Source organism: Pseudochaenichthys georgianus, chromosome 2 (assembly GCF_902827115.2).
Source record: "Pseudochaenichthys georgianus chromosome 2, fPseGeo1.2, whole genome shotgun sequence".
Taxonomy (NCBI): domain Eukaryota; kingdom Metazoa; phylum Chordata; class Actinopteri; order Perciformes; family Channichthyidae; genus Pseudochaenichthys; species Pseudochaenichthys georgianus.
The window spans coordinates 11,047,988-11,069,254 of NC_047504.1; the positions used below are offsets into that span (position 1 = coordinate 11,047,988).

At 42.5% G+C, this 21,267-nt stretch overlaps 2 protein-coding genes across 5 annotated transcripts; both read left to right on the plus strand.

The window, feature by feature from the left end:
• The first annotated feature begins 313 nt into the window (after window positions 1-313).
• LOC117457131 (gamma-crystallin M2-like) lies at window positions 314-2,939 on the plus strand. The gene is made up of 5 exons (XM_034097019.1): window positions 314-408; window positions 668-747; window positions 1,051-1,163; window positions 1,918-2,160; window positions 2,603-2,939. Exons 3-5 carry the CDS (start codon window positions 1,146-1,148, stop codon window positions 2,876-2,878), a joined length of 537 nt encoding a protein of 178 aa, XP_033952910.1. The 5' UTR covers window positions 314-408; window positions 668-747; window positions 1,051-1,145; the 3' UTR covers window positions 2,879-2,939.
• Window positions 2,940-6,644: 3,705 nt separating this feature from the next.
• On the plus strand, window positions 6,645-20,434 carry LOC117460328 (ETS translocation variant 5-like). Of its 4 annotated transcripts, none has more exons than XM_071205564.1 (13): window positions 6,645-6,761; window positions 8,480-8,545; window positions 8,631-8,715; window positions 8,830-8,877; window positions 12,648-12,698; window positions 13,772-13,868; window positions 14,336-14,539; window positions 14,822-15,072; window positions 15,222-15,284; window positions 15,384-15,452; window positions 16,629-16,780; window positions 18,471-18,578; window positions 18,968-20,434. In XM_071205564.1, the coding sequence occupies exons 2-13, from the start codon at window positions 8,498-8,500 to the stop codon at window positions 19,178-19,180; spliced, it is 1,389 nt and encodes a 462-aa protein (XP_071061665.1). In that variant the 5' UTR covers window positions 6,645-6,761; window positions 8,480-8,497; the 3' UTR covers window positions 19,181-20,434. The 4 variants fall into 4 exon arrangements, with proteins under 4 accessions (XP_071061665.1, XP_071061666.1, XP_033957573.1 ...); XM_071205565.1 differs by having other exon boundaries at window positions 6,646-6,761; window positions 14,825-15,072; XM_034101682.2 differs by having other exon boundaries at window positions 6,649-6,761; window positions 18,471-18,572.
• Window positions 20,435-21,267: the final 833 nt, after the last annotated feature.

A 21,267-nucleotide genomic window follows, 5' to 3' on the forward strand; every position in this document is an offset into this window, starting at 1 on the left:
TAAATTGAAAGACAATAGTATTGTTATTCAGATCTAAATACTCAGCAGTCATTTGGATTAATCAGATGCTTTTTCTGAGGTCGCTTAACATCAATATCTTAACTATTATCAAACTAAAGCAATGAGCCACTATTTCCAAGGTCAAGAGTGCACCGTGTTTAATATAAAGACGCTTTTCTTTGTCTAAAAGGACAATTCCTGACTCGCTGACTCAGCTCGTTTCATATCAAACCAGATGTCTGGCAGTGCCGTTGTTTTGTCAGCTCGCTTTGCCGCAATGCTTTCCACTTTGCATTGTTCAGAGCAGCAGGACTCCCAGCTTCAGAACAATGTGATAAACCTGGATAAATACTGACTGATTTACCCAGGTGACACAAAGCAAACCATGTGCTAATTGTTCTGTGTGATGTGAGTATTGGAGACAACACAAAACATGACATTTTATATATTTAATACCACATATTTAATGAAGCATCAAACTGTTTATGCCATGTTCTTCTAAATGTCTACTCATTCATCTGATATGGCAATGTATTGAAACCTCATACTGCTCCTTGCACTTTGTGGATGCTTCATTTTGTTGTACTCATTTGGCAAAGCTATGTCTCTTAAAACTTTGCTCGAGTAAAAGCCATTTCACCGCCTTGTACACATGTGTTTCTACCAGGACGAATACTTCCAGGGTCGATTCCCTACACATGTTAATGACTCCAGCAACATGCGCCCGTACCTCAGCCGCCGCAGTCAGTGAGTATACGTTAAAAACTAAATTAGATATGTCTATAATTTAATCAATGTGCCTTTTAGTTTTGTTTGTATTCGGTGTTGCCGATGAGATAAAGTATATGCAACATAAATCATGTCATGAGACAACACAACGTACCGAGTGCATAAAATAATACAGTTTGAGATAAAACACATTGACATCATTCATTCGCCCACCCACGGGAGGAATCAAACAGCAGCCATGGATTTTAAAACAATTGCAGCCTCAGCTAATGTGACAAAGTTAATGGAGACTCATTTGCATGACAATCGTTTTCCTGGCAGTGCATTTCATCCGCCTGTATAATAAAGTGGAGCATCGGGGATGCGGGGAGAACGAGGCGCTTTGATTTGGGCGCGTGAGGAGGAACGGAAGGACCATGGAGCGCACAGGGAAGGTGAGTAACGATAATACGATGCACCACGTGCTAAATGTTCAAAGAGCTTTTATGCATGCACTTCAGGCAGGAAAGGATAGTATCTTTCTTTAAATATCTTCTTAAGACTTTTATGTATGGCAGTCTATAAATAGGTGGGGTAGGTACGTTTCATAAACCGGCTCGAGATACACTTTTTGTTATATTCCATGGAATGCTCTTAACATCCCGATAGCAATGAATATCTGAAGTGCTTTGACAAAATATCCATAAAACAATTTCATCTGTAGAAGCCGTAATACTGTAAAAAGTACATCCAATCCGTTTAGCCGGTCCGGCTAAAGTAACTGGATGGCCTACCTGCCTGTCAGCCTTCCATCGGGGCACAAACTTACCTCGTGCCCTCATTGGTCATGTGCGCGTTCGTGTGTGTTGGAGGAGGGGCTCTATAAGGAAGTGGCAGATTTTCTCCGGTTTTGTATTTTCAAATTCTAGCGATCTCGAGCCGGTTTCTCAAACTTACCTCCCCCACCTTTAATTGATGATGATTGATATGTTAAGTTGTGATTCCTAAAAAAACGTTCAAAAATAAATACATTCTCAAATATTGTTCAACAGGGGCAAGAAGAAGCGTTAAAAACCGTGTCTGTTCCCCCTCTAGCGTACATTTCTCGTCATCATGTTCGTCACAAAACAACCAAAAAAGAAATAACTTTTACAGTGACAGCATGAGTTCACAGGTCCTGCTCCTAACCATCAATGATTTGGTTTCTAGATCGTCTTCTACGAGGAGAAGAACTTTAAGGGCCATCACTATGAGTGCAGCGGCGACTGTCCGGAGCTCAACTCTCACATCCAGCACTGCAACTCCCTCCGGGTGGAGGGGGGGGCCTGGGTCCTCTACGAGAGACCCCAATACCTGGGCTACCAGTACGTGCTCATGAGGGGCGAGTACCCCGACTACCAGAGCTGGAACGGCTTCAGCGACACCATCCGCTCCTGCAGACTCATCAGACATGTGAGGAAATAGATTTAGCTGAGCGTATAGTATGTGTTTTAATGTTTTATTTAAATGTGTAGGGGTTTATTTAGCGTGTGCACATTATTTCAGACCAACTAAGAAGCTGGTTATTACGTTAGCTTTTCTGTATCTTTATTCACACATTTGTGGTAGTTTTGAGTTGTTTCCTGACTGTAATTATGTACAACAGTTGGTAGTACCATTGCATTCACATTAAATACATATTAGGTGTTTTATAATATATTTTATCCCATAGAAACACTCAAACAAAACCTCCAAGCTTAGCATAAAGACTTAAGACAGGGGTAAAAGCTCGCCTGGCTCAGTCCAACAGTTAAACACATCTGTCCACCAACTCATCTTTAAGCTAACTTGCTTTGTATTTTGTTTTTGTTATTGTTAATTTGTAAATTCAACATGTATATTTTCTTATTTTCAGCCTTCCAGCATGCACAGGATCCGCATCTACGAGCATCCGGACTTCAGCGGCCAGATGATCGAGTTCAGCGACGACATGCCCAACCTGATGGACCGCTGGCGCTACCGGGACCTCCACTCGGCGCACGTGCAGGACGGCGTCTGGGTTTTCTACGAGCACTCGAACTACAGGGGGCGCCAGTACCTGCTGGAGAAGGGCGAGTACAGACGTGCCGCAGAGTGGGGGGCGCTTCATCCCGCCGTGGGGTCCATCAGACGGGTGGTCGACTCGTCTTAAAATCACTTCCTGTTTCCCCACCTTCCTCCAGTCATTGAGTTAACTTAATAAAAGCAAAGCAAACTGCAGCAGCAGCAGAATGGATGGGAGTGGTTTGAGTTATTGGGATTGTAAATGATAATGGAACAAATAGACAACATACAGAAGGCAAGGCAGGTGTATTTATATAGCACATTTCAACACAAGGCAATTCAAAGTGCTTTACAAAAAGACATATTATGAAATTACATTTAAAAGCAAAGACGCATGAATAAAAGTTACAGTGCAGTGTGAGATACACACATCTGAAATGTTTAGGTCTGACTCTCAATCATTGCTAACTTTTTTAGCAGAAATAGTTTTCTATCACCTTACTTTCTTTCTACTTTCTTGTTTAGTTTAGTTTATTTATTTATTTCGAGCGTGTAAAACCAAAGAAAATACAAATGAAACAAAAGATGATACAGACATGATACAGTACTATACAAATGAATGCAATAACAAAACGAAATATTTAATTAATAATTGAATAATCTGTAGTATCATTGTTTGATATCAATAAACAACAAAGCTTTAGCTAATTACACGTCCGTTATTTCAGAAAAGACGTGTTTTAATAAACATTTTTTACACCTGGATGTAACAGTATGACCTCATCGAGTCCATCCTCCTGTGAAGTCAATATTCTACTTATTGGAAGCCAAGCTGCAGCCGAATGGAGTGGTTTTATTTATTGGGATGGTGAATGATAATGGGACAAATACACAGAAAAAGTTATTTTAGTGGGTTTAATTCTTATACACAGCTGTTGTGAATATCAACAGCTGCAGGATTTCTTATGATTACATTACGATCAAATGTAAAGACAAAGGCATTATTCGACTTATTTGAAGTCAGTTTAGCGTCAACGTTTTTACAGTTTTGAAGCTGAAGGTCAAATAGCTACATAATGTTGCTTTAACAAACGAGAAAAATATAAATTGTGCATCCCTAAAATGTTTATATTCCTTGGGAAGGACATGCATAAAAGGTACTCTATATCTCACTGACTTGTTTTGACGACTTCATGTCATTTCTTTGCTGGTTTTCCTCGTAGCTGATGAGCTGCAAAATCCCTCTGATGATCCACGAGGATTGGCCAGCAGGGAGCGATGGTATGTCAGCAGCTATTGTCCTTCAGATGGAGCACAGACACAACAGAGTCAGGGCGTTGGACAGCAGCCACTTTCACCGGCTTTGTCTGTTTGAGCTCCATTAGGTACGTTACAGTACGCCTGAGCAATAGATAGTTTGACCTCTGACCTGCGGTAAAAGTGCTGCATAGCTTCTGGAAAAACACCATTTAACATCTGAATAACAACAACAACTTAATGCATTAATAACATTCTGATTTGATTTTGTTAGCAATCATCTGCAGACCTTATGGCCTAGTGGTGGAAGAAGCATTGAGATCATTTACGCAAGGCTTTATGACATGTCTTATTTCAGACTTGTGATAAGAAAACAATCCAAAATACACATTTAGGAATTTATTTGACTATGTAGTCCGTCTACATGTGTGGATTCCTCCTAGATTAAACAAAGCTAGCATGAGATAATGTCTTGTTTGCATATTTAAACATGTAAAACGGTACATTGATGAACTGTAGACACTTCATAGTGATATCTATTAGTTACTCTGTTCACTTGTAAGTAGGATTACTGAAAATACAACAATAGTTATGCATTAAAAACAGCCAACAATGCTTAAATATCAAATCAGGAAAATGTGAGTTTTAAACTGAAATTGTATTGGGTAATTGTTACTGCTAGATTAATTTATATATATAATTGAGTGCAGTCGTTTAACATCAGTGCTGGACGGAGACGTCAGAGCCATCTAGTGGTGCTAAAGCTCCATTGACCTCGACACATAAGCAGATGTTTAGAGCTAACATAAACTTCCTTTTTAAGACTTTTTTTGAGGGGTATGACGATTATGATACTTATTATATTTATGAATGAAAGCTGTAATAAGATAAATCTAATTTGAATGATAATTTCCCTTCTCACATTTCACACCATGTACTGGAGTGCTGTACTTTTGCATTGTGGCCACGTGCAGCGTTTAGAAAATGCAATAAATAATTGTGGCCAAAAAGGAAGTCGGAAAGTACAATCATAAAAGATACAGACAGCATTCAGGTAATAGATCTTCATTAAAGGATTAAAGAAACAGCATCATCTCAACCTGCAGACACATTTGGTAAGACGGTGTAAGAGTGCAGTTTGTCATCATTTCCTGACACAGGATATGTTCGATCATATCTGGAGATCTGTCAGAGCGGATGAATTCAAATCTGATGTGGTACGTACAGAGTGGTGGACGTGTAAACAGGAGACGCTGCAAATCAGTAACAGAGCTGCTGAGCTCAGCTGACAATTGGACTGGAACTTTTTATCACACACGCACACACACACACACACACACACACACACACACACACGTAGATCCATTCTGGCATCCACTGTCACTGATCAAGCAGTTTCTGAGAACGCAAACAACCACTGCAAAAAATAAAGTCCAGCCGGAGAGGTCAATTGGTCTAAAGTCGAGAAACTGGACTTCTTTATTTGGATAAAATAGGTACTAATGGGGTTTTGGTTGCAAATGTAATTACATCAACAATGAGAACATGCAAAATAGTTTAAAGAATACTGCAGAAATATGTGTTTTGCTATGTTGATTGTGTTTTAATGAACTAATTCAAAGTGTTCTCGTGCAGTCCTGTACGATCATAAGCTGCAGACAGACGTACTATAGAGAATTAAGATGATTGACAGTTTTGTGACTCAACCACAATGGAGCAAAATATAACCTTCTGTCTTCTTTGTCCATTTTTGGATATAAATTCCTATCACAGCAATGTTTTTTAGACGGTTAAACACTGTAAAACATGCTGACTGCTGGCCTATGAATACACTAAATACCAGACTTAATACATAGTCAGATGGCGTGCTTCGTGATCGCTCTGCCGCGAATGGTAATGAAGTTGAAAGAGATCAAAGCGGTATTAAGAGTGGAGGGACTGCTTCGCCACCCACTGAGATGAATGCACTTTGGAGCAGTCATGTGTGACGTGGATTAAACCAAACATGCTGCAGCAAAACAAGAGGAAGTACAGTATTTCTTCACCTCGACAAAAGAGTTCTGATTATTCATGTTGTGCACAGTTTTAAAAGGACAAAGGCACCTTCAGATTCTCTCAAATCCAATCTTTGTGATAATAAATCATATTATCTAGAGAAGTAATAGTGTTTGTACTCGTTTTGTAAAGGAATCTAGACTCTAAATGATTATGAAATTCATGTTAAATTGCAATTGTGTCATATTTGCCAACACATTTTGGGTAAACTAAGTACAATAGGATTTGCATGTTGCTTTAAGTTATGAATGACCAAATTAATATCATAAAACTGTATAATTTAATATATTAGATCTTTTATGGTTTATTCTCAAACTAATTAAGGTAGTCTAAAATAATACCTAAATAATCTTAGTAATGTTATCTAAAATAGTTAATCTTGTTTTATTATGTTATGTATTTATTAGCCTGCTTTTTAAGGAATAGCAGCTCTGGCCCTTTAAGAGATCTGTGGAGACATGAATGAACAGCAGCCATTCATAAATAAAAAAATCAGGGACGGACGTCAGAGCAGTCTTGAAGATGATTGGCTCTCCCTTTGAGTGACGTGGTGTTCTAGCCAATGGGAGCGCAGCGCTGGGCTCGGGGTTCAGTTCCAGCGATCAGAGCTCTTCATTGAGAAAAATCCACAGCCGAGTTTTTATCCGAAGAGCTGCAGGGGATGTAGGGAAGAGGAAATCTTGGTTTTTAAAACACTGACGACAAACTTCACATATCAAGTGAGTGCTGCGTTATTACTACTACATCACGTTGTACGAACTAGATGCTTGGAGTTGTTTTCGCGTTGTTTTCTTGCATCATTGCGGGCTGTGTGGAGCAGATACTGGCTAAGAGGCGAACGCCATTTTCTGGGGAAATCAAAGGCAACATTGCGTCCATTTTTCCCGCATCTGTCAGCACTGCGGGGCGGCATTTCCGTCTGCCGCAGCTGTCTTTATGGTCTGTTAGCATCGTGAATATTTCTCTGTGCTCTGTTGTACATGTTCTCAATGGTTAGCCCCCCCTTCAACACCCCCCCCCCCTTCTTCTGCAAAGGCTCAAGTTTCACTTCATTGAGAAAAACAAGGAGGTCTCACGATGCCTTGCGTCACTCCAAAAACTCCATTCACAAATCTTTACAGTTAGTTTTATTTAAAGTCAGGTTGAAAACACCACGAACCAAAGTCATGTTGTTTATCTTGGTGTTGATATCATTAAAGCAAATGGAGTACACTTCAAATTGAACTTTTGACTTGTTTCTAACGCCCTGTTATAAGAACAATAGCAGTTGTGGAGAGGTGTTGTTTACCTACGGAAGCCCTCTGCATTCATCAAAGGACGTGTGACTTCCGTACGAGGTAATCACCACCTAACAGTTAAAAGATAAGGGTTTGAGAACTTCTATCTCCTATTATAATACTGACTTTAACTCGTATTTGTAGAGAAAGAATAGTAACGGCAATTCTTTTGGAGTATCCTGACCTTGTGAAATCAATCTCAACTCAAAGCTCTACTTTTTATCCGCTTTAAACCAGATTTCACTGTCCTCATTATGTGTTGACACTTGAATCAGCTCCATTAACTTGTCAAAACTGTACACATATGGTTAAAAGCTCAGAAAAAGAGGGCAAGTGTCAGAGAATTATAATTTTTTTATCACAAATGGTCATATTTATCATTTAAAGCCTGTATACAATCGAAAAATAATGTTTTTGTCAATTAATGTCAGGACATTTCCCCAAAATGTGGGACTATTCCTTAAAATATCTTCCTATAATTTGATCTGTTGCCTCCAACTAATCCCCTGCAGACTGGAAAGCTTCACCTGAGTATTTTAAGCACTAAAAAACAACTATTTCTCATGCTTTTGTTGATGCTTGTATCATTCCTTTTTGTGACGTAAAGAAAGCATTTACTCAAACCACATATTCAAACCACTTTGTAAAAACATGGTAAGGTCACGACAGTGCAGACAGACAGAAGGAGAAAACAAGGCGTCACATTTTTATTGCACCACACAGCTGCTTTCTGTTTATCCCCTTAAAACCAGCATCACTACTCAAACATGTTTGAAGTGTATTTCCTCCTGCGGTGCGTCTACATGATTTAACATACAGGACGTTGCATAACGCTGTAATGACGACAAGGCTTTTATAGCCACTGTAAATCCTGCTGCTGTGGGGCCAGGATGTAAAGAGGTGCATGGCGAGAAAGAGGAACATTGGTAGAGATGATTACATTACATTACATGTCACTTGTTAGACGCTTTTATCCGAAGCGACTAACATACTCAATACTGTGGACAATCCCCACAGGAGCAATTTGGGGTGAAGTGTCTCAGGGACTGCAGTGGGGTTTGAACCTGTGCACAATCCACTGCGCCACATGCCTCCCACGATCAAGCTAATTATGCCTTAAAATGTCTCTAACATTTCGTCCCATTCCCTTATTGTTCCAGGGTGAAGACTCCTGCAACATGGACGGCTTTTACGACCAGCAGGTCCCCTTTGTGGTCCCTGAGAGTGTGAGTTATCGTCCTCGGCTTCACATTTCTGACTTTATGATTTATGTTCACTTAACAGTTTTTCTTTACTTTTTTTTAAATGTAGAAATGTCCCGTAGAGGGAGCAGAGAGATGTCTCAGCGACAGGAAGAGGAAGTTCATGGACACAGAGCTGGCTCAGGACACAGAAGGTGGGCTCATCATGTCCACATGTCAAAGTGTTTACTGCGTCAGTGGAGACATTCGGAAACATGTTGTCACTTTGGAAACGGCAATATTAATGTTGGCTTTTAACTGACTTTCAGAGCTCTTTCAAGACCTGATCCAGCTCCAGGAAATATGGATCGCAGAAGGTGAGAGCTGCAAGAATCATGACACAAAACACTTCTCCATCAAAGACTGTACGAACGTCTCTGATTGAAGCAGTGTTGTGTCACACTACAGGCAGAGACGTTTATTTGATTAACGTTGTCTATTTACCTCTGCAGAATTCTCATGTATTCTCCAAAAGTTAGCATTAGATTAAGTCTCATTTGTGCATAGTTATACATTACTTTGAAGAAGTTCAAAGTTAGTTGTATTTAGTTATGTCTTGCAAAGAGTGGTGAATGGATAGTTGAGTTCAGTCTGAAGGGGAGGGGCTTAGCTTGACCATGGTGGTGGTGAATGGATAGTTGAGTTCAGTCTGAAGGGGAGGGGCTTAGCTTGACCATGGTGGTGGTGAATGGATAGTTGAGTTCAGTCTGAAGGGGAGGGGCTTAGCTTGACCCTGGTGGTGGTGAATGGATAGTTGAGTTCAGTCTGAAGGGGAGGGGCTTAGCTTGACCCTGGTGGTGGTGAATGGATAGTTGAGTTCAGTCTGAAGGGGAGGGGCTTAGCTTGACCCTGGTGGTGGTGAATGGATGGTTGGGTTTGGTCTGAAGGGGAGGGGCTTAGCTTGACCCTGGTGGTGGTGAATGGATAGTTGAGTTCGATCTGAAGGGGAGGGGCTTAGCTTGACCCTGGTGGTGGTGAATGGATAGTTGGGTTCAGTCTGAAGGGGAGGGGCTTAGCTTGACCCTGGTGGTGGTGAATGGATGGTTGGGTTTGGTCTGAAGGGGAGGGGCTTAGCTTGACCCTGGTGGTGGTGAATGGATAGTTGGGTTCAGTCTGAAGGGGAGGGGCTTAGCTTGACCCTGGTGGTGGTGAATGGATGGTTGGGTTTGGTCTGAAGGGGAGGGGCTTAGCTTGACCCTGGTGGTGGTGAATGGATAGTTGAGTTCAGTCTGAAGGGGAGGGGCTTAGCTTGACCCTGGTGGTGGTGAATGGATAGTTGAGTTCAGTCTGAAGGGGAGGGGCTTAGCTTGACCCTGGTGGTGGTGAATGGATAGTTGGGTTCAGTCTGAAGGGGAGGGGCTTAGCTTGACCCTGGTGGTGGTGAATGGATAGTTGAGTTCGATCTGAAGGGGAGGGGCTTAGCTTGACCCTGGTGGTGGTGAATGGATAGTTGGGTTCAGTCTGAAGGGGAGGGGCTTAGCTTGACCCTGGTGGTGGTGAATGGATGGTTGGGTTTGGTCTGAAGGGGAGGGGCTTAGCTTGACCCTGGTGGTGGTGAATGGATAGTTGGGTTCGGTCTGAAGGGGAGGGGCTTAGCTTGACCCTGGTGGTGGTGAATGGATGGTTGGGTTTGGTCTGAAGGGGAGGGGCTTAGCTTGACCCTGGTGGTGGTGAATGGATAGTTGAGTTCGATCTGAAGGGGAGGGGCTTAGCTTGACCCTGGTGGTGGTGAATGGATAGTTGGGTTCAGTCTGAAGGGGAGGGGCTTAGCTTGACCCTGGTGGTGGTGAATGGATGGTTGGGTTCGGTCTGAAGGGGAGGGGCTTAGCTTGACCCTGGTGGTGGTGAATGGATAGTTGAGTTCGATCTGAAGGGGAGGGGCTTAGCTTGACCCTGGTGGTGGTGAATGGATAGTTGGGTTCAGTCTGAAGGGGAGGAGCTTAGCTTGACCCTGGTGGTGGTGAATGGATAGTTGGGGTCGGTCTGAAGGGGAGGGGCTTAGCTTGACCCTGGTGGTGGTGAATGGATAGTTGGGTTCAGTCTGAAGGGGAGGGGCTTAGCTTGACCCTGGTGGTGGTGAATGGATGGTTGGGTTTGGTCTGAAGGGGAGGGGCTTAGCTTGACCCTGGTGGTGGTGAATGGATAGTTGAGTTCGATCTGAAGGGGAGGGGCTTAGCTTGACCCTGGTGGTGGTGAATGGATAGTTGGGTTCAGTCTGAAGGGGAGGAGCTTAGCTTGACCCTGGTGGTGGTGAATGGATAGTTGGGGTCGGTCTGAAGGGGAGGGGCTTAGCTTGACCCTGGTGGTGGTGAATGGATAGTTGGGTTCAGTCTGAAGGGGAGGGGCTTAGCTTGACCCTGGTGGTGGTGAATGGATAGTTGGGTTCAGTCTGAAGGGGAGGAGCTTAGCTTGACCCTGGTGGTGGTGAATGGATAGTTGGGGTCGGTCTGAAGGGGAGGGGCTTAGCTTGACCCTGGTGGTGGTGAATGGATAGTTGGGTTCGGTCTGAAGGTGAGGAGCTTAGCTTGACCATGGTGGTGGTGAATGGATAGTTGGGTTCAGTCTGAAGGGGAGGGGCTTAGCTTGACCCTGGTGGTGGTGAATGGATAGTTGGGTTCAGTCTGAAGGGGAGGAGCTTAGCTTGACCCTGGTGGTGGTGAATGGATAGTTGGGTCGGTCTGAAGGGGAGGAGCTTAGCTTGACCCTGGTGGTGGTGAATGGATAGTTGGGGTCGGTCTGAAGGGGAGGGGCTTAGCTTGACCCTGGTGGTGGTGAATGGATAGTTGGGTTCGGTCTGAAGGGGAGGGGCTTAGCTTGACCCTGGTGGTGGTGAATGGATAGTTGGGTTCAGTCTGAAGGGGAGGAGCTTAGCTTGACCCTGGTGGTGGTGAATGGATAGTTGGGTCGGTCTGAAGGGGAGGAGCTTAGCTTGACCCTGGTGGTGGTGAATGGATAGTTGGGGTCGGTCTGAAGGGGAGGGGCTTAGCTTGACCCTGGTGGTGGTGAATGGATAGTTGGGTTCGGTCTGAAGGGGAGGGGCTTAGCTTGACCCTGGTGGTGGTGAATGGATAGTTGGGTTCGGTCTGAAGGGGAGGGGCTTAGCTTGACCCTGGTGGTGGTGAATGGATAGTTGGGTTCAGTCTGAAGGGGAGGAGCTTAGCTTGACCCTGGTGGTGGTGAATGGATAGTTGGGGTCGGTCTGAAGGGGAGGGGCTTAGCTTGACCCTGGTGGTGGTGAATGGATAGTTGGGTTCGGTCTGAAGGGGAGGGGCTTAGCTTGACCCTGGTGGTGGTGAATGGATAGTTGAGTTCGGTCTGAAGGGGAGGGGCTTAGCTTGACCCTGGTGGTGGTGAATGGATAGTTGGGTTCGGTCTGAAGGGGAGGGGCTTAGCTTGACCCTGGTGGTGGTGAATGGATAGTTGGGTTCAGTCTGAAGGGGAGGAGCTTAGCTTGACCCTGGTGGTGGTGAATGGATAGTTGGGGTCGGTCTGAAGGGGAGGGGCTTAGCTTGACCCTGGTGGTGGTGAATGGATAGTTGGGTTCGGTCTGAAGGGGAGGGGCTTAGCTTGACCCTGGTGGTGGTGAATGGATAGTTGGGTTCGGTCTGAAGGGGAGGGGCTTAGCTTGACCCTGGTGGTGGTGAATGGATAGTTGAGTTCGGTCTGAAGGGGAGGGGCTTAGCTTGACCCTGGTGGTGGTGAATGGATAGTTGGGTTCAGTCTGAAGGGGAGGGGCTTAGCTTGACCCTGGATTCAGAAGGACAGGAGGTGAAAAGGGGGGGAGGAGGGTTGCGTCGAGTCACCTGAAATGACAGCTGTCAGAGGGGAGAGCAGACTTAAAAGGTTTGGCAGAGCACTATGATAGGCTCTTGGGAATAGAGCGAAGTGATTGGTTAAGCTGGAGAGTGACGCCCCCGATCACTTATTGAGAGGAGAGAGAGTAGTTACATCGGAATAATAAATGAAGAGTAGTAGAGACGGTCTTCCTGGTTGAACTTACGCTGAGCTTCATTTGTCTCTTTTACTGGTTTCTCATATTCACCTGGCGAGAAGAGTCCTTTAACACCGTGTCTTCCCTCTCTTACAGCTCAGGTTCCCGATGACGAGCAGTTTGTCCCAGACTTCCAGTCCAATAAGTGTGAGTATCTCCTCCTCTCGTACAAAAAGGGTGAAATGTATAGAAATCTTATCCAAAGAAAGTACTTAAATATAACTTTAAATAGCAGAATAGCCATTAAAGTATTTTGCCATTCTGCTAAAAGGTGTATTTTTATGTTGGATTTATTGGTTGTGTCAGATCATACAATCCTATTTTAACCAGATCAGATGTTTTAGCACTTAATCTGAATCTGTATACAGTAACGACAACGGTCAGATCAACATCGCCCTTATATCGTAGTACAAGTAAGTTGCATTGCATTTAAATACTGAATACAAATACCTCGTTAGTGCACTGATTTGTCTGCAGCAGGAGTTAATTATTCCTACTATCAGTGTTCCCTGGCAGCTCAGTGTTTGACCCTCAGACAGAACACCAGTGGATCTGTGCCAGGTACATGACGGCGGTCACATGGTGCAGGAAATGGCTCCACTTGTACCTTTTTTAAAAATAAAGACGTCACAGATAAGAGCTCAGTATCCGGGAATTAAACATTTAGTGCAGCTGCCAAACACGTAGCGCTGTATTTATTACTGCGACTCCCGGACGGACAATAAATCTGACAGATTGATTACACGTGGAAACATGGTGAAGTCCTGGAAAACTGAGATAGGGTGTACTGCGCGCATTATAAGCAACAATCAATTATTACTATCTTTAATAACACTAATACACCAATTTCCACATATTCACATATTTATTGTAGTACAATGTGCACGTTTAACTGCATATTTGTATTGCACATTTTCAGTGTAATATCCTATGTTAATATGCGCTCTTTAAATTATATTTTATTTTTCTATTCTGAAATCTAGTCACTTTTTTAATTATATTTTTATAGCACACATTATTTTAGCACAAAAAAAGTTTATATACATATTTTACACTTTTTTTTATTGTGTTTTATTCTAAAGTAAGCAGCTGCCATTAAACCCAATTTCTCCCAGGGCTGAATAAACAATTCTGATTCATATAGGAGGCTTTCTTTCCTCTGGTTTCACACTAACATTTGAAACCAAAGGGTCTCTGAATATTTATTTGATGTCTTTCAGTGATGTTTCATGGACCTCCTCTGAGCAAGGTGAAGCGAGAGCACAGCCCGTCTCCCTGCAGGACGCCTCACGCTGACATGTGCCTTTACAGCTACAGGTACAACACCAATCCTGTGTGTGTGTGTGTGTGTGTGTGTGTGTGTGTGTGTGTGTGTGTGTGTGTGTGTGTGTGTGTGTGTGTGTGTGTGTGTGTGTGTGTGTGTGGTGTGTGTGTGTGTGTGTGTGTGTGTGTGTGTGTGTGTGTGTGTGTGTGTGTGTGTGTGTGTGTGTGTGTGTGTGTGTGTGTGTGTGTGTGTGTGTGTGTGTGTGTGTGTGTGTGTGTGTGTGTGTGTGTGTGTGTGTGTGTGTGTGTGTGTGTGTCCTTATGGGGACAAATTGGAATCAATAATTTTAGGGTGAAGACTTAGTTAGGGTTAGGCATGTGTTGGTTAAGGTTAGGATAAGTCTCCAGGAAATGCATGTAAGTCAATGTAATGTCCCCTGAAGTGATGTATGTGTGTGTGTGTGTGTGTGTGTGTGTGAATAAACGAAACATGTGCTTACAGCTACTTCCTGTTTCCTCAGTGCCTGTGACAATAAGCCAGCGGGGCTCAAATCCCTTCCTCCAGCCCCCTCTCATCCTTCAGGACCTCCACCTGTTCAGAGGCAGCTCCACCCTCCGGGCCCCCAGATCTCCAGCAGAGGCCCTCAGGCCAATCAGAGCCAGCAGTTTGCTCTGCCCCGCCCCCCCACCAGCTGCCCCCCTGCGTCTTTCAGCACAGAACAGAGGTGGGTTGGAAGTTCAACTTTAATATGATTTTAAATGTATTTATTTGGTACATTTGAAGCTTTTGTCACAAAGTCACTCGGAAACTAAAATCCTTAATTTGAAAAATGTATTGGTATTTTTTTAATATAGTTTTGCTATTGTTTAACAACAGATGTAAGGACTGCAGATTGAAATGAGCTATTAGCTAAAATCTGGCATAATTCATCTTCTCTTTTCTGAGATTAATGTCTTTGTAAAATTGGTCCTTGTTGAAATACATACAAATCGTCTCCTCCTCTCAGCAGGTTTCAGAGGCAGCTGTCGGAGCCCTGCTTGTCCTTCCTCCCTCCCGAGACGCCTCTGAACTCTCCGTACCAACCCTCGAGCCGTGATGGCCGCCCTCTGTACCAGCGCCACCTCTCGGAGCCTCTGGTCCCTCAGAGAGTGTTCAAACAGGAGCTGGTGGACCCTCGGTACCCAGAGCCGGGACCCCAGAACTCTTTCAATCACGTGACCATCAAGCAGGAACCGCGAGACTACGCCTTCGACTCGGGTGAGGTCCTCTGCTACGTGCGCTGAAACAAACCCTTTCTCAAACCCCCTACTTTATCGTTGATGTAATTGAGTGATTTCGTTGTGCATTTAAATGGCATATTCTTTTAGAAGTGAGACCTAAAAGACTTCCTGCTTTGTTTCTTCCAGAGGTTCAGCCCTGCCAGTCGTCGTTTGGGAAGTCTCCAGTCTTGTACCAGAATAACAATGTTGGTGAGTTGTTTGTTTGTTTTCACTTTTAAATCTGTTTGTTGTTGTTCTCCTTGGAATAAATGGAACCTTTCATAATGAAAATGTATGTTTCACCCACAGGGTTTGGTGCTGACAGAGAGCAACACCTGTACTATGACGACACCTGTGTGGTGCCGGACAGACTGGAAGGTAACACAGACTTAAAGAAGCATATGTCTCACTGCTGCTTCTGATAATCCACGAGGAATAGACCTTGTTGTTCCATACTAAGAAATTGTGGCGCATTTCCACTACAGCGCGGTTTTAAGCGTGCCGTGCCCGTTTTTGGTTGCGTTTCCACTTGGCGTAGTTCCGGCTAGCGGGTACTTTTTCACAGTTGTCTGGCTCTCCAAAATCAAGGTTCTTTCCGGGCCAACAACCGGGCTGAGCATGCTAAACTAGTGAGAGAATCGCTGGCAAGGGGGCTACAACTACAACACAAAGAACATATTTGACCGTGATTTAATTGTAATACACGTTTCAAAATGATGCCGAAGTAACAACACACTGATACCGGTTAGTAAAAACCATGAATTAATGCTTTGGCAAGTCTGCAGACAGACGGCAGAGAAAACCCTTTAAAATGCGTGCTTTCTAAATGTAGCTTGGCTAAGCTAACGTTGTATATGCTCCGACCGTCCACACTCACAGCAACGGCCTACAGACATAAATAAACCAGCGACTGTATCTTCCATGACGCAGGCAGTCTGTGGTTTGTACTTGTTTCACGTCTGTCTAGTTTCTGAACAGATATGAGGAGCTGTGAGCTCTGGGGGCTAACAGCTGATGTTGGTTTTGTGGTTCGCATTGAAGATGATGTCACGGCTCCGCCTACACTGCGTTACTATAGTTACTGCCCCAGTTCCTAAACTGTAATGGAAAATACTGAAAGGACCTTAAGTGGTGACTTTTTGACTACAGATGGGGTCCAAAACTAGCAAGCCACATGAATGTCTGGGGGCATTTGATTTGCCGCACACATATGGCCAGGATCCGTTGAGTTTTCTGAATATTGGGTTGCAGATTGGAATTGTCCAAAGGGCGGGTTGTTAAGCATGAAACACTAAAAAAAGGTCAAAGAAAACTTTAGTTAGAAAAAAAAGGTAGCAATGATTGAGAGTCAGAGCGAAACATTTCAGATGTGTGTATCTCACACTGCACTGTCACTGTACTTCATGTACCTTTGTTATTCATGTTTTATTATCTTTGTGTTTTTAAATGCCCTTTTATAATATGTTTCTTAATGTCTTTCATTTTGTAAAGCACTTTGAATTGCCTTGTGTTGAAAGTTGCTGTATAAATAAATGTACCTTACTTTTGTCTCAGTGAAAGTGAAGCAGGAGAGTATGCCGTACCAACGCCGCGGCTCTTTGCAGCTCTGGCAGTTTCTCTTGACTCTGCTCGACAACCCGGCCCACGCTCACCTGATCGTCTGGACGGGGAGGAACATGGAGTTCAAACTCATCGATCCCGAGGAGGTGAGACAGAAACACACACAGAGGTGGGAAGTAGTGGAGTACAAATACTTTGTTACTGTATTTAAGTACATTTTTCTGGTATCAGTACTTTACTCCACTTCTTATTTTTCTGACGACTTTTTACTTTGACTTCTTATATGTTGAACACAAATACCTGTACTTTCTACTTCTTACATGTTGAACTCAAATACCTGTACTTTCTACTTCTCACATGTTGAACACTAATACCTGTACTTTCTACTTCTTACATGTTGAACACAAATACCTGTACTTTCTACTTCTTACATGTTGAACCCAAATACCTGTACTTTCTACTACTTACATGTTGAACTCAAATACCTGTACTTTCTACTTCTTACATGTTGAACACAAATACCTGTACTTTCTACTACTTACATGTTGAACTCAAATACCTGTACTTTCTACTTCTCACATGTTGAACACAAATACCTGTACTTTCTACTTCTTACATGTTGAACCCAAATACCTGTACTTTCTACTTCTTACATGTTGAACCCAAATACCTGTACTTTCTACTACTTACATGTTGAACTCAAATACCTGTACTTTCTACTTCTTACATGTTGAACACAAATACCTGTACTTTCTACTACTTACATGTTGAACTCAAATACCTGTACTTTCTACTTCTCACATGTTGAACACAAATACCTGTACTTTCTACTTCTTACATGTTGAACCCAAATACCTGTACTTTCTACTTCTTACATGTTGAACCCAAATACCTGTACTTTCTACTTCTTACATGTTGAACTCAAATACATGTACTTTCTACTTCTTACATGTTGAACTCAAATACCTGTACTTTCTACTTCTTACATGTTGAACCCAAATACCTGTACCTTCTACTTCTTACATGTTGAACTCAAATACCTGTACTTTCTACTTCTTACATGTTGAACTCAAATACCTGTACTTTCTACTTCTTACATGTTGAACTCAAATACCTGTACTTTCTACTTCTTACATGTTGAACTCAAATACCTGTACTTTCTACTTCTCTCATGTTCCAAACAGCTGGTTCCTTTAGTCTGAATGTGTGTTGGTGCGTGGTCATTATTCTTTAGAGTCACTGCGTGCCTATTGATTGGAACACGATCCGTGTATCCATCACTTCCTGGTCTTCTCTAAAGAAGAGGGACCAATGGAAACGTTGTCATGTTGCCGTTGGTCACCATGGAAACATTCATTAGCTAACAATGACATTATTGTTCTATTGATATAAAGGGAGGTCAGGTACTCTTTAAAGCAGCTGCTAGCTATGGGTACTTTTTACTGAAGTACACTTCAAAGTTCTTTACTTTCACTTGAGTAAAGAAGTTTAGTCAGTACTTCTACTTTTACAAGAGTATTTTTAAACATGAGTATCTGTACTTCTACTTGAGTAAAGGATGTGCACTTCTACTTGAGTAAAGGATGTGTGTACTTTTGCCCTCTCTGATCACAAACGTGGACTTTCTAAAAGGCGTGAATATTCCTTAACCTTTGGAGGAATCTTCACTCGGTGGGACCAAAATAAATGGCCTATTGCCTATAAGAAACGAATAGTTGAATTGAATTGCTGAGAGATATAGGATTCATTCTGATTAGCTGCAGGCTTATTGGACAGTTCGGTATCAGAGGTGAAAGCTATTGTTTGGCTTATGCATTATATTTTATCTGTGTACAGGTGGCTCGGCTCTGGGGTCTGCAGAAGAATCGTCCGGCGATGAACTACGACAAGCTGAGTCGCTCGCTGAGGTACTACTACGAGAAGGGCATCATGCAGAAGGTAAAGGCAGGTTTCAAATTAGTGCCATTTTATCTCAACTTTAAAGGATTTTCTTATGCACTCATCATGAAGATAGCCCATTAACCCTACAAAAAAACACTTAATTAAATCGACTTTATTCCAATTTCAGGTATTTTATTGGTATTATGTCACATTTGTCTTTGGCCATACACATCAGCATACAGTTTACTCAACACATATTAATGACATAAGACATACAGTACATATACCATTACATTTCTCTCCTGTCTACTGATACAATGACCCTTTCTGTGTGAAGTTTTTCATTATTAGAACATTTGCATAGTAAAACAAAACAGTCAGAATCACAAAATAATTATTCGGGCATTTTAGTGCATCATTAATTTCTCTCTCCTCTGATTGGCTCGTCCTAGGTTGCCGGGGAGAGGTACGTCTACAAGTTCGTATGCAACCCCGACGCCCTGTTCTCCATGGCGTTCCCAGACAACCAGAGGCCGAGTCTGAAGGCCGACCCGGACGCCATCTTGCCTCCCGGCGAGGAAGAAGGCCCCCCCCCGCCCAGCTATGAGGAGGAGGGTCCCTACCTGGCTGAGGGGGGGGCCTTCCCCGAAAACTACCCTTATTAAACTCCACAGGTTGGACGAAACATGAGATATTTGACAGGAGGAAGCTGAATTACTGAGCAGTGTTTTCAACATGTGTACCCGCGGTATGTACGTCCCAGGAAAGAGGAATTCAAGAGATTTCTTTGCTTTTTTTTAACTGTCTTTTAGCCAAAAGTACTGGTTGCAAAATTGGAGATGGTACATTTTTTGTCCAATACAGTTTAATTCTGATTTAGCTCTTAATTGTTTTCTTTTAAAAAGCTTTAACATTTAGATTTAAAGTTATATTAAGAAAATAAGACGCATTACTTCAAGATGTGGTTGTCATGTTGGGAGAAAAGGCTGTATGTCATGGTCCATATTTTGAGGAGAAAATGTACAATTGGTCATAATGTAATTTCGAGATAAGGTCGTAACTTAATTAGAAATGATACTAAAACAAACGGTACTTTTTCCCATAAACATGCGACCGGTTCTCGGAATATAACAGGTTTTAATATTTGATTCTTCAAAAGACAGTTTTTGTTCCTAATTGTGTGACTCACAGCCTGTTCCCCTCAGCCTGCCTGGTTGTACTTTTTGTAGCATGGCCGACGCCGTAGTCCTCGCGTACGTGAACTCTGGGATCTGTATTTCAACCAAAAAGTATCTCAAAACCACGAACACTCCTTTTAACTAATTTACTTCTAATTGTTGTTTTTGCTTGAAAGGGACACACTTGTATTTTACAGATGTTATAGTCCTCCTATAAACATGTATATTGAGAAATGTCTTTTGTGTACTTTTTCTTGTTTTCAAAAGCTAATATTTTTGGCATTATATGAACTTTTTCCTAAACTGTTTTATGACAAAGGTACTGCTACTATTTTTCTGTAATACTGTCACTATGATGCTACTAATAAGCATAGACTTTCCTACAACCGGCTCATCTGTTATCGCACCAAGCTAGTTTTCTGCATTTTGTATAGTTAATTTGCTTCAATGTGTAGAAAAGGTGTATAATTATATATGAATATATTTTTGCAAAAGGCTGCATTTGCTTGACGTTGTACTATGAGCTGAAAAGTGAAGCCTGCTAATGTATTGTATTAATTCCAGCCTCTGAGAGATAAAGGACTTCCTCCCTGCAGATAATGTAATGGTATATTTTACTATATGATCACAACGTGGAGAAGCTGGAGAACGATACTGACTCCGGTGTAACGTCTGCACTCAGATACTGTACGTGTGCCTTCTGTTGATCTAACCGATACAATAAAGTATTTTACTCTTTTCTTTCGCCTCAAATCTCTGTCTCCAGTGTCAAAGAATCAGGATTTTACCTTAAAACTATTATAATAATAATTCCTTACATTTATTATAGCGCTTTTCCAGATGCTCAAAGCGCTTTACAAATACACATTACACATATCATACATGCAATGGTCATGTATGTGGACAATACCCACAGGAGCAAGTTCAGGTGAAGTGTCTTGCCCAAGGACACAACGGCTTTACAGACGCAGCAGCGGCGGGTTTCCCCTTGATCAATGCACAGCACACTGCGCCACACCGTCCATCTTCACGCCTCGAAGTCATCGAGGCGCTTTTACAAGTACACATTAGTATCATACATGTACTGTGAGTGTGGACAATACCCACAGGAGCAAATCCGGGTGAAGTGTCTTGCCCAAGGACACAACGGCCTGACGCAGTGGCGGCAGGAGCGGGGTTCGAACTGGAGTTCCCCAGCACCCCCCTTGATCTGATGATCGGATGCACAGACCACGCTACCCGTCCCTTAAACTATAAAGTATATTTATTTAAACAGTAACAAATAAACAGAATACTACATGTGTACATATTAACAGTGAAAGATGTCTACCTAGAGTATCTCTATTAAATATACAATTGAAGTCAGTGTACTTTGATAGGCCAGCCTACAATTACATTTACATTATTTAGCAAGTGAATTACAGTTTGGAATAGCCTGGATTTAAATGCACAATGTACAGTTTCAAAAAAGACATACTGATAAGTGAATTAGGGTTATTAAGAAAAGGAGCAACTAAAATAATAATAAAAGAAACTCGAAGAAACTCTTCCTGTGATTCCCATTTACACTTCCT

What these genes read in the sequence shown, in the direction of transcription:
- LOC117457131 (XM_034097019.1), top strand. An exon ending in CCTGCAGACTCATCAGACAT is followed by an intron (nt 2,161 to 2,602) that starts GTGAGGAAATAG and finishes TCTTATTTTCAG; the next exon opens with CCTTCCAGCATGCACAGGAT.
- LOC117460328 (XM_071205564.1), top strand. Translation starts at nt 8,498, where the DNA reads ATGGACGGCTTTTACGACCAGCAGGTCCCCTTTGTGGTCCCTGAGAGT. An exon ending in CCTTTGTGGTCCCTGAGAGT is followed by an intron (nt 8,546 to 8,630) that starts GTGAGTTATCGT and finishes TTTTAAATGTAG; the next exon opens with AAATGTCCCGTAGAGGGAGC. An exon ending in TCTTTCAGCACAGAACAGAG is followed by an intron (nt 14,540 to 14,821) that starts GTGGGTTGGAAG and finishes TCCTCCTCTCAG; the next exon opens with CAGGTTTCAGAGGCAGCTGT.